The 15,110-nt window shown below is 42.8% G+C and overlaps 1 protein-coding gene across 5 annotated transcripts in view; it reads right to left on the reverse strand.

The window, feature by feature from the left end:
• Positions 1 to 1,548: 1,548 nt before the first annotated feature.
• Positions 1,549 to 15,110, reverse strand: part of TRIM44 (tripartite motif containing 44) — a 119,828-nt gene continuing 106,266 nt past the window's right edge. For 4 of the 5 annotated variants that reach the window (XM_082343821.1, XM_082343820.1, XM_082343824.1 and 1 more), the window contains one exon: positions 1,549 to 12,403. Coding sequence is in view for 4 of the 5 variants with exons in the window: in XM_082343822.1 (XP_082199948.1) it covers positions 12,373 to 12,403 (31 nt within the window). In the remaining variant the exon portion in view is untranslated. The remainder of the gene's footprint in view (positions 12,404 to 15,110) is intronic. The other variant, XM_082343823.1, reaches the window with a different exon arrangement.

Genomic DNA, 15,110 nt, shown 5'->3' on the forward strand with positions numbered 1-15,110 from the left:
GGCTCTTGGGCCAATAAACAGACTTTCTCTTCTGGGAGACAGTGGCCAAATCTGGGCAAGAACTCAGGTTTCCCAACAGTTGTATGACCTTAGGCAAATCATTTAATCTCTTTGGGCCTCAGTTTTTTCACCAGTTAAACGAGGTCAGTTGGACTCATCCCTAAATCAGTGTTTCCTAAAATTGTTAGACGGAACGCCAGAAAACTGTACCCTACCCCTCCCTGAAATTCCACAGTGCAACTGAACACATTAAGAGGTCTGAGAAGGCCCACAGAAAAGAAACCTGCTCAGCTTTGTTTAGCCCACTGTTCCACTTCCCCATTTACTCAACTACGGTACCTTTGGTCATGGCTTATGCGCATCTGGTGTCAGTCTGCTTGGCCTGCTATAACAAAATACTATCAACTGGATGGCTCTTCGACAAGAATTTATTTCTCATAGTTTTGCAGGCTGGAAGTCTGAATCCTGGTCAGGTTCTGGTGACAGCCCTCTTGTGGGCTGCAGACTGCTGACTTCTCCTTGTGTCCTCACATGAGAGCTCCACCCTCATGACTTAATTACTCCATGAAGGCCCCACCTCCTAACACCATCACATCGGGGGTTAGGATTTCAACACAGGAATTTGGGGATAACTGGAATATTCAGCCCAAAGCATTTGGGGAAATGTCACTCTCCATAGAGTCTACATGAGTCTAGTTCTCCTGGCCAGCCCCAGTTCGCGTGTCCCCCCTGGTCCCCCGAACCCCACTGCCGCTTGCACGTGTGCACGTACATGTGCACACACACGTGCACACACACAGAGGAAGAAAAGCTGGGATTCTTAGAGGAAGCATCTTGCCGTTCCCGCTGTCACTTCTTGCTTTGCTAAGATCTTACCATGTTAGATCTGGAAGAGGCAGAGAGATCCTCCAATCTAGTGGATTCTAGTCCTCATTTTTATGAGTATTTAGAGAGGGAAGTTGACCTGCCAAATGCTGCACAGCTTATTGGTGGCAGAGTAGGAATGGCAGTTAGGTTTCCTAACTCTCTTCCCTCTTCTGGGAAGAGTAGGTACCTTTTGAGTGCTATGGTCACTTATGCTGGGGCAGATGTAGCTAAAGGTGTTTCCAGTTTTCTGCATCAAGATGTAATTAAGGGCTTCCCTGGTGGCGCAGTGGTTGAGAATCTGCCTGCCAATGCAGGGGACACGGGTTCGAGCCCTGGTCTGGGAAGATCCCACATGCCGCGGAGCAACTAGGCCCGTGAGTCACAACCACTGAGCCTGTGCGTCTGGAGCCCGTGCTCTGCAATGAGGGGCCGCAACAGTGAGAGGCCCGCACACCGCGATGAAGAGTGGCCCCCGCTCGCCGCAACTAGAGAAAGCCCTCGCACAGAAACGAAGACCCAACACAGCCAAAAATAAATTAAAATAAATAAATAAATAAATAAGTTTTAAAAAAACCACACACCTATTAAGTAATAATTCATTAAAAAAAAAAAGATGTAATTAATACCTGGAGTAACTCTGGATACGAATGCTATCAAGATATCAGTCAGCAAGTCCACAAATATTTTTGAACATCTATTTTGTGTAAGGCAATTCTATCAACATTGCTAATACAGCAGTGAACAAACAATACCAGCTTCAAAGAGGTACAGACAGTAACCATATGAACAAATAAATACATATGATTTGAGATCCTTATAATTGATATGAAAGTATAATTGGGTGGGTGTGGTAGAGAGGGCTAAGAAGGAGCCTTGGGGAGGAGCTAGAGGCTGAGCAGACAAGCCAGTGTGGGACAACATGAGGGCAGGCTCCATCTACAGCCCCAAGAGGACTCCATTTTGATGAGTGACGGTCCTCACAATGCACAGTGGTCATAAGCTACCACTCACTAAGTTCCTCCTATGTGTCGGGCGCTGTACTAAGCCCCATAGATCCAGCTGCTTATTTAATTACTCAGAGTTAGTTAAGGACAGAGCCAGTCCTTAACTAACAGAGCCAGAACCAAGTCTGTCTGCTTCTAAAACCCAGTATTTATTAGGAGAAAGCTCATTCCATTTTCCAAGGACAGAAGACCACACATTGTTCTTTTTCCTGGAGATGCAACACTGGGGTTAAGTGGTTCTTAATGTTAACAGTTCCTCCCTAACAACTTAGGCTACATTTTACTTTTCACTTCATTCCATCACTCTTAGTTCTACCCTCCAGAGACCCTCCTCTTCCCCAACACCACACACAAAATCAGTTACATCCTATTATCTGATGCCAGTTACGCTGATACCTCAGAAGGGAGAAAAGTATGTGTTTAGGAGTGGAGATTTTGTTTTTTCCATTCTGTTCCCTACCAGGAGGGAATCTCAATATTTTTTCTGAAATCAGACATTGTGTGTGGGTTTGGAACTGAGTGGGTAAGGGGATGGATATGTACCACACCTTATTTATTTTCTCTTCTGTGAAAGGAAGGGTCTCAGCTGTTTTTCCTCCCAAATTGAATTCTCTTACTCTTGAAGAATGACCCAAGCAAAGAAATTTCCCAACCATCTGAAATCTGAGAATTTGTGCCTGGAATCCATGAGGCTCATGGTTTCCAGATGGAGAGACCGGAAGAAGAGGCGGCGGAGGAGCAGAGGAAGGAGGGTGGAAGGATAAAAGGCAAGGGGAAGCCTGAACTCTGGATCGCTCTGCCTGGTGAAACAGGCCAGGCCTCTCATTTGTTCTGCAAGTCTGCCATCTGAAAACGTGCCAGGCCCAAAGAAACGCAGCAGTTGTGCACATTCTCGTGAGACTGTTCCAGTGATTACTAGGAAGTAAGTCATTGTGAAATTGTCCCTTCTGAGGGCAGTGACTAACCTCAGTAGCACGATACAAAAGAAAGCCAATGGCTTGGCTATGAAGAGGGGCATAAACACTCCAGACGGATTTTCTCACCATCTCGGAAATGACAAAACACAGACACTTCTAGAAATCTTGGCTTCTTTACACCACTTTAACCATATGCAACAGTGGACCCCCAGGTGACCTAATTCTTCCTCCACATGTCTTGTCCTCATGCCAGAGGCGGGGAAAGAGGCTTAAAAGGCAACCTAGTTTTGAGTAAATTAACAGGCAAGTATAGTTTGGCCATAAGTTGGCTAGGTATGGTCTCAGAAGGAATGCTCTTTTTTGATCAGACAGGCCAGAGGCCAGTATCTTCTAGGGAAAAAAGGAGTTTGGGGAAAAGAGATCAGAACCCCTGTTAGCAGATGGAAATTGGTTTTTTAAGTGCTGAGAAAATACCCATTTTTATTGTTATCAGTGGTTTCTTTACCATCATGGCCACCCATAATCACCCCACTGACAGAGTCAACACCACCACCGCCACCAAGCCAAAGAGCAATCTTACTTGTCTATCATGGTTCTTCCCACTTGGAATAGGCTGAATCTGATAGTAGGATATAGCCATCCAACTGGGTCAAAAGGTCCTAGAAGCCTGAATGTGTGGAGAGAAACCAAATACAGAAAAGTTACTTCCAATTAACACCTGCAATCTCCAGATGTCCTAATAAAAATGGTGAGGCAGCAAACGGTGACCTTCAAGCCAGAGAACTACACTTGGACTCAATGTTTTCAAGAGCCAAGCAAAGCATTCAAGCTCCTCATAATCTGATCTTCTGGCCTGGGACATGTAAATGTTTAACTACATTCTGGCTTGGGGGAGAAAGCAAGCAGAGGTGAACGTATTCTGTAATGGCATGACTTCAACAGACCATTCATCTCACCCTGAGGTATGAAGGGATACTGCTTGCCTCCTCAGGCTGAGCAGTGCCCAGAATTTATGAACTTCTTCACAGTATGATGTGAATCTGGGGCCTGAGCCAGGCATTATCATCAGGAAAAGGTGGACAATTTCCCTCTCCCTCCCCACTCCTTTTCCTATTGCTGATTGTACTGTTCAGACATGAGCTATGATTTAACGCCTTCTGCTGCTAAGGGTGTTACAAAATATTGGTTGCAATGTAGTCGTAAAAAGTGTTTAAGTAAAAGAAAGACAGAAAGAAAAAAAGAAAGTAGAAAAAAAGAGAAAATTATAGCAAATGTCAAAACTCATCATTACCACAAGCAGATGGATAGGCAGGGAAAAATCTTTGCCTGTATACCAAATGGAATGCAGCTGATTAACTTACATCATTTCTACATACAATCAACAGTGTTGAAAGCAGTGCATCTTGGGATCAAGGATAGCTCCAGTCACATGTTTCTCAATTTCTTTATCTCAGGGTCATCGGATCAGGGCCAGACTGCCACAAAGTGCTCAATGACCCATGGGAAATGAATCATGTTTTCATTCCAGGGCTTAATATATGCATTACATCACTATTAGAAGCAAGCGACTCTGTGGTTGATGGCTCCAATGTGGATTAAGGTCAAAAGTGGCCCTGGAGACCAAATTCCCTGTGAGGGTGAGGGTTTGCCACACAGCTCCATGTCCTTTGCTTCTGAATTCTTCCTTCTCCTAGCAACAACTACTAAATACCAGCTTCCCAGGCTGGTATTATGTCTACATAAGATTTATTTTTCTTTCAGCAAAGAACTGGAGAAATACAAGTAAGAACCTGGTATTACAGGTTAAATTGTGTTACACCCAACTTGTGGTGAGGGTCCAGTTTCTTTTTATTATACCCCAATTTTGCTGTAATGACTATTGCTTGAAATAAATGGGCAATTGACAGGGGCTGAGAGATAACAGGGATGCTTAAGTGATTTTTACAGTAGCAGTATTTGTTGTAACAGGATTTGACCTGTATTCTGGTTATTAGTTGTATTCATCAATTGGAAACTTGGCACTTCCATTGTTCATGCCATTATATGCAAAGCACTGTAGCATGAAAGTCACTTACAAAGCTATGAAAAAACTCTCTAAACACAAGAGGCTCCTGGAACAATAAAACCTCAGGTGGGGGATGTTTTGTTTTGTTAAACTAAATGTTCTGGATAGTCCAAGGTTTATTCCTTTAACCCCTAAACGGGGAATTTGTTTCATTTTTCTTTACCTTTGTGATAGAAATATTTCTAAAATATTTGATATGCAAATTCTTGCTTTCTTCTGAGCATAACTTAGTTTCTTTAGGTGTGATGCTCAGGGTCATCACTTTGAGTATAATTATACAGCCCTATGATATGAGGTGTTTAGAAACTGAGACGTGTAAAGAGCTATTTGGGGCACTAAATGCCCCCCTGAAACAGTGCTTTTTGAGCTCTTCGGTCTACTTAAACTTTTTCTGTCTTCTCTATTGCTGTCAGCTCCTTCTCCTTCTTGAGTTAAGTTTCCTCTAGAAATCTGTTTCCCGCCCTTAAATTTAATCTGCTGTAGGCTTGGAAACCAGACAGCAAACATTTAGAATTATGTGTGAAACAGGAATAAATAGGTTCTGAGTAGGTGCTTTATGGGTAGACAGATGGCCTTTCTCTTATGTGCTTGCTTCATACTATTTATTTCAACTGGTCAGAAGTCTTGTTTACTCACTTCTTAGTTCTCAGTCATTTTTGAACGGGTCCAGCAGAGGTTTCAGATTTTTCCAGTTCTGTCTCAATTACTCACTGTCAAACCACTTGTACAGATTTCATGTTTAAGAAATAGGGATAGGTGAAGCTGACTGAGCCGTGGGTAAATGAGTTGTGACTGACTCCCTAAAATGGTATGAAGGTTGTGGGCCACTTTTGTAAGGCAAATGGTATGCTATGGCCCTGAAGGTTCAACTCAGTAAATGAACTATAAAATAGACAAGCTCCCTTTGCAGTCCCTTTCCAAGAATATGAAGCTGGCCTAATGTCAAGCTGTTGGAGATGCCTTCAAGATGTTTAATTAAATTACAGACTCAATGCCAGAGTTGGCTGACTTTTGGGATTCTAAGACTATGGCAAAAGAAGCCATGGCTTTGCCTCTCCTGGAGATTTCATTACTTATGGCCTTGGAATAAAGGAGATAAAGCAAGTCTAACAGCTTCCTCCTTCCAAAAGTGCAGTTTCAGGTCAGAAGAGAATTTCACTGCTCACCTTAACCCTCCTTCCCTCACTGTACTTTGCAAACTGTATAAAACAAGGCCTAAAAAAGACAAACTCCTTTGCCCCAAGGCCATACTGTATGTGTTTGTGGAGAGGGGGTGGATGGCTGAAGGTTATTCACCAGCATCAGCTGGAATCAGTGCAGCTAGGAGAGGAGAGCTTTAGAGCCAGGGTGTAAAGTCTGCTAGACCTGGGTTTAAATCCTAGCTTCCCATTTATTAGGGTGAGACCTTGGGCACAGTATTTAACTCTCTGATTCCTGAGCAATAAAACAGAGGATGATAATATTAGTGCTGTGAGAATTAAATAAGATAACGTAAAAGGCAACTAGGACAGTGCCTGGCCCAGGAAAAGACCTCACTAAACGGTAGCTATTATTATTAACAAAATGAATGACTTAATCTGGAGATTCTAATATTTAACGAGTACAGATACTCAATGCAGTCAGTTATCGACTTCAAGCCGCCTTTCATTTTGTTTTCTTTTCTGTGACACCTTCTTCTCTTATTAATACTGGCAGCCTGACTTTCTGCTGGGTGTACCTACCTCTGGTGCCTTGTTAAGGCCAGGAGATATTCTAGACCAGCTGCAATTTCACTCTTTTACGAGTGTAAAGGAAATGCGGCCACCTGCAAGTTGGATCAAGCAAAGATCAGTGAAACAAAATAAAGAGTTGTAGCTTTCAGAGGGAAAGACAATAAAATGAAAAAGGGCTGAGGCAATGGGATGCGGTATTGAGATACTCGCACCAGGAAGTAGGGAAGAAAACCTCCAAACACATTGTGGTTTGTTAAAACACCGAGACTCCCAAGTGCTACAGGGCTTGGCAATCCCATCCCACCAGGCAGAAGTGTGCTTAGCAACTGGGGAGGGAGGAAGTGGGCCTAACGATTGTTACAGGGGACAAGAGTCTCCCGGCCTGGCTTTATCAGCGTGGCTCACCACCTGACCTTGAGTGACTGACTCCCTCTAGAACCCTATCTTGAACAATTTCTCCAAAGCTCACATACAGCCTCTAGCTAACTAAAGGGGTTTGATGGAGACAAATTTGTTAAAAAAAATTTTTACAGCAGGGTTCATAAACTGCAGCTCCTCCAGACACTTGCTGGTGGGTTTTAAGGATGGATTTTAAAAATTGAATTGTAATGCCTTTAGGTAGGAATTGTACTTTCTAATTCATACAGTATCTACTATCTTGAGTTTTCACATTTTGCCTCTTGATATCAATGCATCCTCTGCTCCTGATATTACAAACTGGACTAGAATTGCTTCATTTAGAACTTAATTCTCTCTCTTCATCAGTTATATCAAATGTGTACTTCTAAGGTTCCCCAAAGATGATTTTGCTGGCCTAACTGTAATTTGCTCTATGAAGGTTTTTTTTCCTAGCAAATATGGTAAAAATTAAAGTTTGACCACCCCCCTGGCTAATCCAAATTGTAAAGCTTTAACATTATTTGAAAACATCATTCAGGACCAAGCATTCTTTACTTTATAATCTACTTTGCTCAGAAAATTTAACCTAGGCATGGATCATTTCACTTTGAGGAGAAAACATCTCTTTAAATAACAATGACTTTAAGTCTGTCCTTTTGCCACTCCCAGAGATCTCCTAAGCTACGCTAGAGAAGTCGGGGCAAATGAGTGTCCCACCTCTCATAACCAAAACACTATCATGTCCAGCATTATCACAGTTAACAATGCAGATCACCATGAATACTTACACCTAGCAGGGTCCTCTGTGCACAACTCTGAGAGACAAATGGTATTTCCAGTAATAGTTTATTGATTTCCAAATGCACAGGGGCACTGAGTCCAAACATCCTGGGATAGCAGTAAATCTCTCTTACAAAATAATTTACAGTATGAAAATGATATACTGAAACATTAACTCAAATGTGTAATTCCCATGAAAGACTGAGTGTTCCCTTGTCTAATGTAAAGCGTGAAAGGGGAAGATGACTGAGGAGGGAATGTGACTGCACAGGAAAACAGGCAGAGGACAATGGGTTCGTTGGTTCTCCCCATCCACGCAGTGTGGCCTGTCACTGTAGAAAGACTGGTCAGGTTTAAGTCCCATTAAGTATAAATCTACTGTCCCCTCGAGGTCATATCAAGCCCAGCATGGGCTCTGCGGCATTTTTTGTACCAGTATACCCACTAGTGTCTTCATTTATTTTTATTTTCCAGCCCTGGCGCTTGTTCTGCTGTTTCTCGTGTGTTCTTCGTTCCAAATGCTACTGTTTTACTAGGCAGTCCCCATGGGCCTTACAGCTCTTGGAACGGGCTGCGGTGGGGCTTCAGAAACACTGTTGGGTAAGGCAATATTAATGAGATCTGAAGTCTCCCCTGCAGGCCTTCTTTTCTCTCAGGGCTGGGCTGAGTCCATTCATAACGAGATAGATTTGTTTTTTAAACAGAAAATTCCAGTTGTGCTAGGCACACCGTAAACATGCAACTAATTTTCTTATCGAAAAGCATGTGTTAACAGCTACTGAGTGTGGCATTTCAGGTATTGGCAAGGGAATATTTTCTAGGTGGAGGAGAGGACTTCCTAAGCCCTGCCACTCCTATCAGTCGTGAATTCTGCAGCCGTGCCCTCAGGCCTGACTAGAGTGGTCAGACTCTCAGGTCACCAAAAAGTCTGGGTGTCCAAATTTCCTGTATCATTACACACCTTGGAGTAGGGCTGGAGTGCAATTTCCCTCAGGGCTGTCGCCTTGGCTCAACGCTTTAGGAGCTGACAACCTTTGCCAAGGAGTTGCTCTTCTTGTTAGCATGTTGTAAGCAAGCAACTAAGCCCCATTATCTGGTGCCACTTGTAATCAGGGCTGGCAGAAACCTCTGCAGTGGTATGCGAGATAATGAGGCAGCTGCTCTGAATTTCTCTTAGTTGTTAAACTGCGCGTGTGTGTGTGTGTGTGTGTGTGTGTGTGTGTGTGTGTGTGTACATATACACATCAGGTGTTAGCAGGAAAGTCTATATTCACAGGACTTTGAATTACCACATCCTCACAGACTGGCTAGGTTTACTAAAATATGAAGATTTCCTTTTCTGCAGCAGTGCAGCAGCTGACATTTTCAAATAAAGTTAGAGAGCAGAACACTCCTCACTTTTACTATTTCTGAGAAGTTCCATACTCCTGAAGGCCTAAAAACACTGTATTTATGGGGGATGGTACCAAAAAGGAAAGGTGTCCGCCAACTCCTGGGGGCAGGCTCAAGTTAGCAATGTGTACTTAATGTATCTGCTAAAGTAGAAGAATAAGGCTACCTTGCTGCCATTTCTGAGCCTAAACTATAGCCATAAAATGTAATTTTGAAAAAGAATCCATAGAGTGGAATGGTCAGACTGCAGGGGGGGGGAACCTGCAGCCTTTTTCTGTCTCTCTGTTTTAGGCATACACAGAGTTAGGAAGAGCCGGGTACAAAACCTGGCTCCAATACTTCCTAGCTGTGTAACTCAAGGAAAGTGACTCTTGCCCTCCAAATCTGTATTATCATCTGAGAAATGGGTCCTCATAGTTGGTCCTCAATATTTTAAGTCATTTCCCTTTCTAGGCTGTCAGAGCAGAGACTCCAAGCAATTCTTGAATTGCCCTGGATTTAATGACAATCAAATCAAAGGACAAACCCCCTCTTAGCCTCCAGATACCCAACCTTTGGAAGGGAGCCAGGGATTGCTGTGAGGACCCAATTCATTCTGAAGACATTCATTACCTGCCTCCCTCGATGACTTCTCCCTAGGGATTTCTGCAAACCCTGCAGCCAGTTAGGACACAGTTGTGAGCAACTCTTACTGACCTGGTAGGAGGGAAGTCTCATCATGCTGGGGCTTAAGGCCGAGAAGCATGCTCCAGCTCTGGGGAAGCTGGTGCCACTGCAGGAAGCATCTTAGTTCTTACACTGATAAATGCTGCAGGCAGGAACTCAGGAGCCTGGGCAGAAGCTGCTGAGCTGTGTTTAATGCTTCCCTGGTTAAAGTTTTATCAGGTGCTGAAAAGAGCAGGAGCCCGTAAAGCAAATCTGAAATCCTTTCTAAGTAAAAGCAAAAGTGCTTTCCTTGAGGATTACAGAGTATGATAATTTATTGAGACAGGCTGGCATGTATGTTTGTATTTCCATTCATATCCATTGCATAAATGCCTGGGTTTCCCAAATACTGATTTAAAGTAATAACATATGATCAGGTATGGAGGAGCCAATGATCTGTCCATTGCTAAAATAAGGCTACTACTTGAGATTAAACAATAATTATTGGGGAAAGACAAAACAAGCTTCCAAATCCTAAAATCTTCTTAATATTCTGATTTTTAAACTCTTTTAAGAATGGCCACTGGTCTTCCTTTAGGAGTAGTTTCTTTGGATGTGGTTGGGGGTTGTAATTAGTGGTATGCCAAAATCTCCAGTCTTTGTGGGCAGAAAGGTAAAGCACCGAAAATGTCTTAGTCATTTGTTGGCCACCAGTTTGAGAGAAAAATACTTTTTTTTTTTTTTTTTCTTTTTAAACAGCCCAAACTACTCTCAGCCCCAATGTCCCAACAACATATTTAGTGAGCAAGGGTAATCCTAACCCAGAAGCATATACACCTGGTAGCTTCCTGGCCTCAAAGAAACAATCATTTCATAGCATGCACAGGACTGAACAGTGATATAGACAGGATTCCTATAGTAAGGAAGCATTGTTTCTCCCTCAAAACCATCCTGCACACACATATCAGTTGGCCCTAAAGCTTTGTGATAGGTACACAGGCAGGCAGGCAGGCAGGCAGGAAAAGAGGAATTTCCCTCAGTGCAGGCTCCTTTGGTTCTGCCTCAGAGGCACTAGAAGTCTAGGTCCTGAGTCAACAGAAACCCTAAGGCTGCTTGGATGTAGTTCCAATTGTACTTCTCAGGAGCGAACACCAAAATACCACTAAAGGCAGAGGAGAGGGAACACACACCCCCCTCGCAAATAAAAATTCTCTGTGAAGTCTCCTATTTTATCTTTACTGTTTATATATACAAACATTCTATTTCATAATATAACTGTGTTTGTTTTATCTAAAAATAATGTCATTCCCTGACTCCAAACCATTTGTTAAGTAAAACTGCTGTTTCAGAAGACACATGTTTTTTAGTTTGCAGTTTTGTATTCCCTAGTACATCATTGCTTATTTAGGAGTAAAAAACTTGGTTGTAAGGAAATGTGCTTTGGGAGTGGGGAAAGACCAGAGTCCAACCACGGTGAGTCTCTGCTCACGCTACTTAAGAGGAGAGAGCCAGCGTGTGGGAGATGACCTGGAGGTGGGGAGAGCCAGGGGAAGAGGGGTCCCCACTGGAGTAAAAGGAAGGTATATCTGCCAGGAGATGGAGCTCGATTCAACACACCACAGAGGGCCAAGAATTCTCCCCACACTGCATTTAAGCCAAATTAGGCTAAGCTGGGGGAGGGGGAGCAAAACCTACACTGAAAATTCCCATTTGTAATACACATTCCAGACTTTCATGCTGTGACAAGACCCATAAAACCTCAGAATCCACTCAAATAATTCAGGTTCCATCAGATCCTTTAGTGACTATTTTGGAAACTTAGGCAATTTGAGTTCAGAAATACTGATTTCGATTTCAACTTTTAATCAGATCTCTTTGGTCCCTTTTTTTTGAAAAAAAAAAAAAAAAAGTCATTTCCTTTCTATCTCTTCAATCTTCTCTTTCTTTTTTTTTCATTTCCACAGCACTGAATTATGAATCTGAAATCCTGGATTACCTCATGTACTAAAAATATCTCTATATATTTCTAACTTTTAACTCTTTATCTGTTTTCAAGCCATCCATCTTATTTCATGAAACCACATTTTCACAGACGTATTAAATGGACTTTTAGAGACTAACTATGTGGGTTGATTCGGCCCTACTTTTCCCTCATTTATTCCATGCTTCAATATGAATAAAGTGTGGTTTTATTAGCAGGTAGGGAAACAAATTCTGACTGCCCTTCAAGATTATTCCAGACCCTTCTTAATGAAGTGATACTGTTTGGGTATACAATATGACAGGGGCCGGCTTTCCTGAGTAAGTTCAAAGCAGCCATTGAGGCATTACCTGAAGGACCCTTTAATTGCTCCTGGTTGATCAAAGGGGCATTTTCCTTGACCTATCACGACAAGAGAATGAGAAGCACAGTCAGTAAGAGTAACACTGGTCATTCCTTGGAGAGCTATGTGCCTGCTGTGGATCTGGGGAGGCATCTGGTGGAAGCACGTTTGTTGCTGGACAGCTTTCACAGGAATCAGAAGCCGTTACATGCACGCCGTCACACACACAGGGGGAAGGGATGATTTTCCGCTGGGGATGGCAGGTCTTCATGTGTCTTCTTCTTCTTCACTGGCACCACTACAAAGGAAAGGAGAACCAAGTGAGTTAAGACTTCACAAGAAGGGGGGCAGCCTAGTCTACTGACAGAAGGCACAGGCTCTGCTGTCAGACTCCCCTGGATTCCAGCCCTAACCCTACCGCTGCTGCGCACTGTGGCCAGGGGCAAGTTACTTAGCCTCTCTACGTTCTGATTTATTTGACTGCAGAGATAATCATGATAATAAAACCTACTTTCTTAGGTTACTGGAGGAATAAATAACACATATAAAATGCCTGTGCCTGGTACATAGTAAGTGAATAGCTATTTAAAGGAGCAGGTGAGGGTCATAATATTTTTTTAACTTGACAAAATAAATTGCTGGTAAAAATCAGGAGTTTGACGTCCCCTAAGCCTTAAAGCCACCTATTGTTAGAAGAGAAAGGCAAAGAGAAGCTATCATTCTGCACACCAAATGGCACTTCTCACTTGGAATAAAGCCAAGGTTTTAATTCACGCCACAGGGACAGTCACTGGGTTCAGATGTCACCTCCTCAGAGAAGGTATTCTAAGTCGGGCTCCCTGGTTACTCTCCATCTCCATCTTATTTCTTTCATAGCCCTTATCATGTCCTATAAATCATTTGCTTGCTATTTACTCTCCCCTCTACCCCCACCAGAGCATAAAAGAATAGCAATATTGTCTATTTTATCGATTACTGTTTATCTAGCACTAGGACTGTGCTAGGCATATCGAAGTGTTCAATAAATAGTTGTTTTAAAAAGAGAGTGAGAAATAAAAACAGGAAGCGAGGTGAAGGAAGCGGCTGAAAGGATGGTCAGTCATGACTGCCTTGACCAGGGCATCCTAGATGTCAGGAGTATTTCAGTGGCCAAAAAATGAGTTGTGAGTCTCAGAGGCATGGCTAGAACCTCAGCTGCTCAGGGTTACAGCCTCCCTGGCTTGGTCCTGGGAGAGAACATTGTTGATACAAGTACCAGGGCAAGAAAAAGTCAGGGCCAGAAAAAGACTTACACTTCTAGGACACTTAGAAGGACAAAAGCAGCAAATGTGCCTAGTTTCTCCTCCTCCACCACTTGTAGAGGCCACTGTCCTTAAAATAATAACAAGAGCCAGCTTGATCAAGTGTGCCAGGGGCACTGAGCTAAGCGCTCCTCACCCATTCTTTCTATTACTCCTCACAATAATCCTAGGATGTAGGGACTATTATTATTATTATTATTACTATCCCCATTTGGCAAATGAAGAAAGTGGAGCTCTGAGAGATGTAAAATCCTCGGTCACATAGTAAGGCCTGCGTCCTTAAAACTTAAGGATTAGTTTCGGCTGGATAAAGTCTGAAGCAGGCAAGCTAGGGAGCTTGTAAGGGAGGTGAATCCCCCTTCCTCTGGTAGAGGCAGGAGTTAGGGAAGAGGACAGGCCTGGGGTGCATCAGCGCCCTGCTATGACCTAGAAATTTTTTTTATCTCACAAGGGATTATCTACGTCTATATAAAAATCTGTGCTTTTTTGCATCCATCTGGGAAAGCCTTTAAGGGAAAATATCCTAGACAACAGACCTGTAGTACTTCTGCTAAGGGCGAAAACATTTCGAGACATGGAACATGAAATTAAGGTACGCGTACTCTAAGGAGCCAGAAGAACCAACTCAGCAACCTTCACTATCCAAACTCTGCCCTATTTCCATTCCCTTTTTCTGCCTGTTGTCCAATCACGGGATGAAGGGTGCATGCTAGGAAGGGCTGGACAGTGGACCGTCATTAAGGAGCAGTGTTTGGTGGCATCTGTCCCAAAGGGAACAAAAAGGGTCTTTCATGAAAGAGTCTCACCAGAATCAAGACCCAGCTGGAACCGGTGCCATAGTCTCCCCTTTGGTATTATATCCAAAGCAAGCTCAATGTTCTTTTGCCAATTTTCCTTCAAATATGAGAGGTCTAGCACAAGCATGTGCCCCTTCCTTAAACTGCGGTTCATTATTTAGCATTAGTAACTTGAGATGCATAGTTTAAAGGGTTCATGAACCTACTGAAGTTGTATACAAAATTTTGTCTGTGAGAGAGGCCATAATTTTCACCATATTCACAAAGAGGTCAACAACCCCCCAAAATTGAGTATAATGAATTATAAATAAACTAAGTTCTTTTCGAGTTGCCAGGTCCCTTATTATAAGATGTGCAGAGTTGACTTGGGGAAAAGATCAGCCCTGACTGATAAAATCTTTTCTCATTATCCTAAAAGAGATCTGTTCTTGGGCCTGAATGACATAGCTCATCTCACAGTCTAAAAGCCTAAGACCTTGGAATTCTGGCATATCACTGGTTAATCTGACTATCTACTCTGTGTTAGGCATAACACTAGGCACAACAATGAACAAGATGAAATCACAGTAGCTGCCCTCATGGACTTCAGAGCCTAGCAGCTGACAGAGGGAGGGGGGAGGGGGAGGGAGGGAGGGGGAGAGGGAAAGAGAGATAGAAAGGGGAGGGGAGGGAGAGAGACATATTTTTGTCCAGAATACCATCTTCAAATAAATCATACTCATTTTCATAATTAATGAAATTAATTTTTTCCAACAATAAAGAGGAAAAAATCATAACTGAATCTATAGCATACAGCTTTGTTCACCTTGTGTGTGGTCTCTCCTGGAGGGTCACACAGTATCATTAGTGTGAGATATCATCTGAATGTCCCTTCTTCACTCTGTATATAAGCTGATCTGTGTTCACA

Source organism: Balaenoptera borealis (assembly GCF_965194805.1).
Source record: "Balaenoptera borealis genome assembly, chromosome: 11".
In the NCBI taxonomy this organism is placed as follows: Eukaryota; Metazoa; Chordata; class Mammalia; order Artiodactyla; family Balaenopteridae; genus Balaenoptera; species Balaenoptera borealis.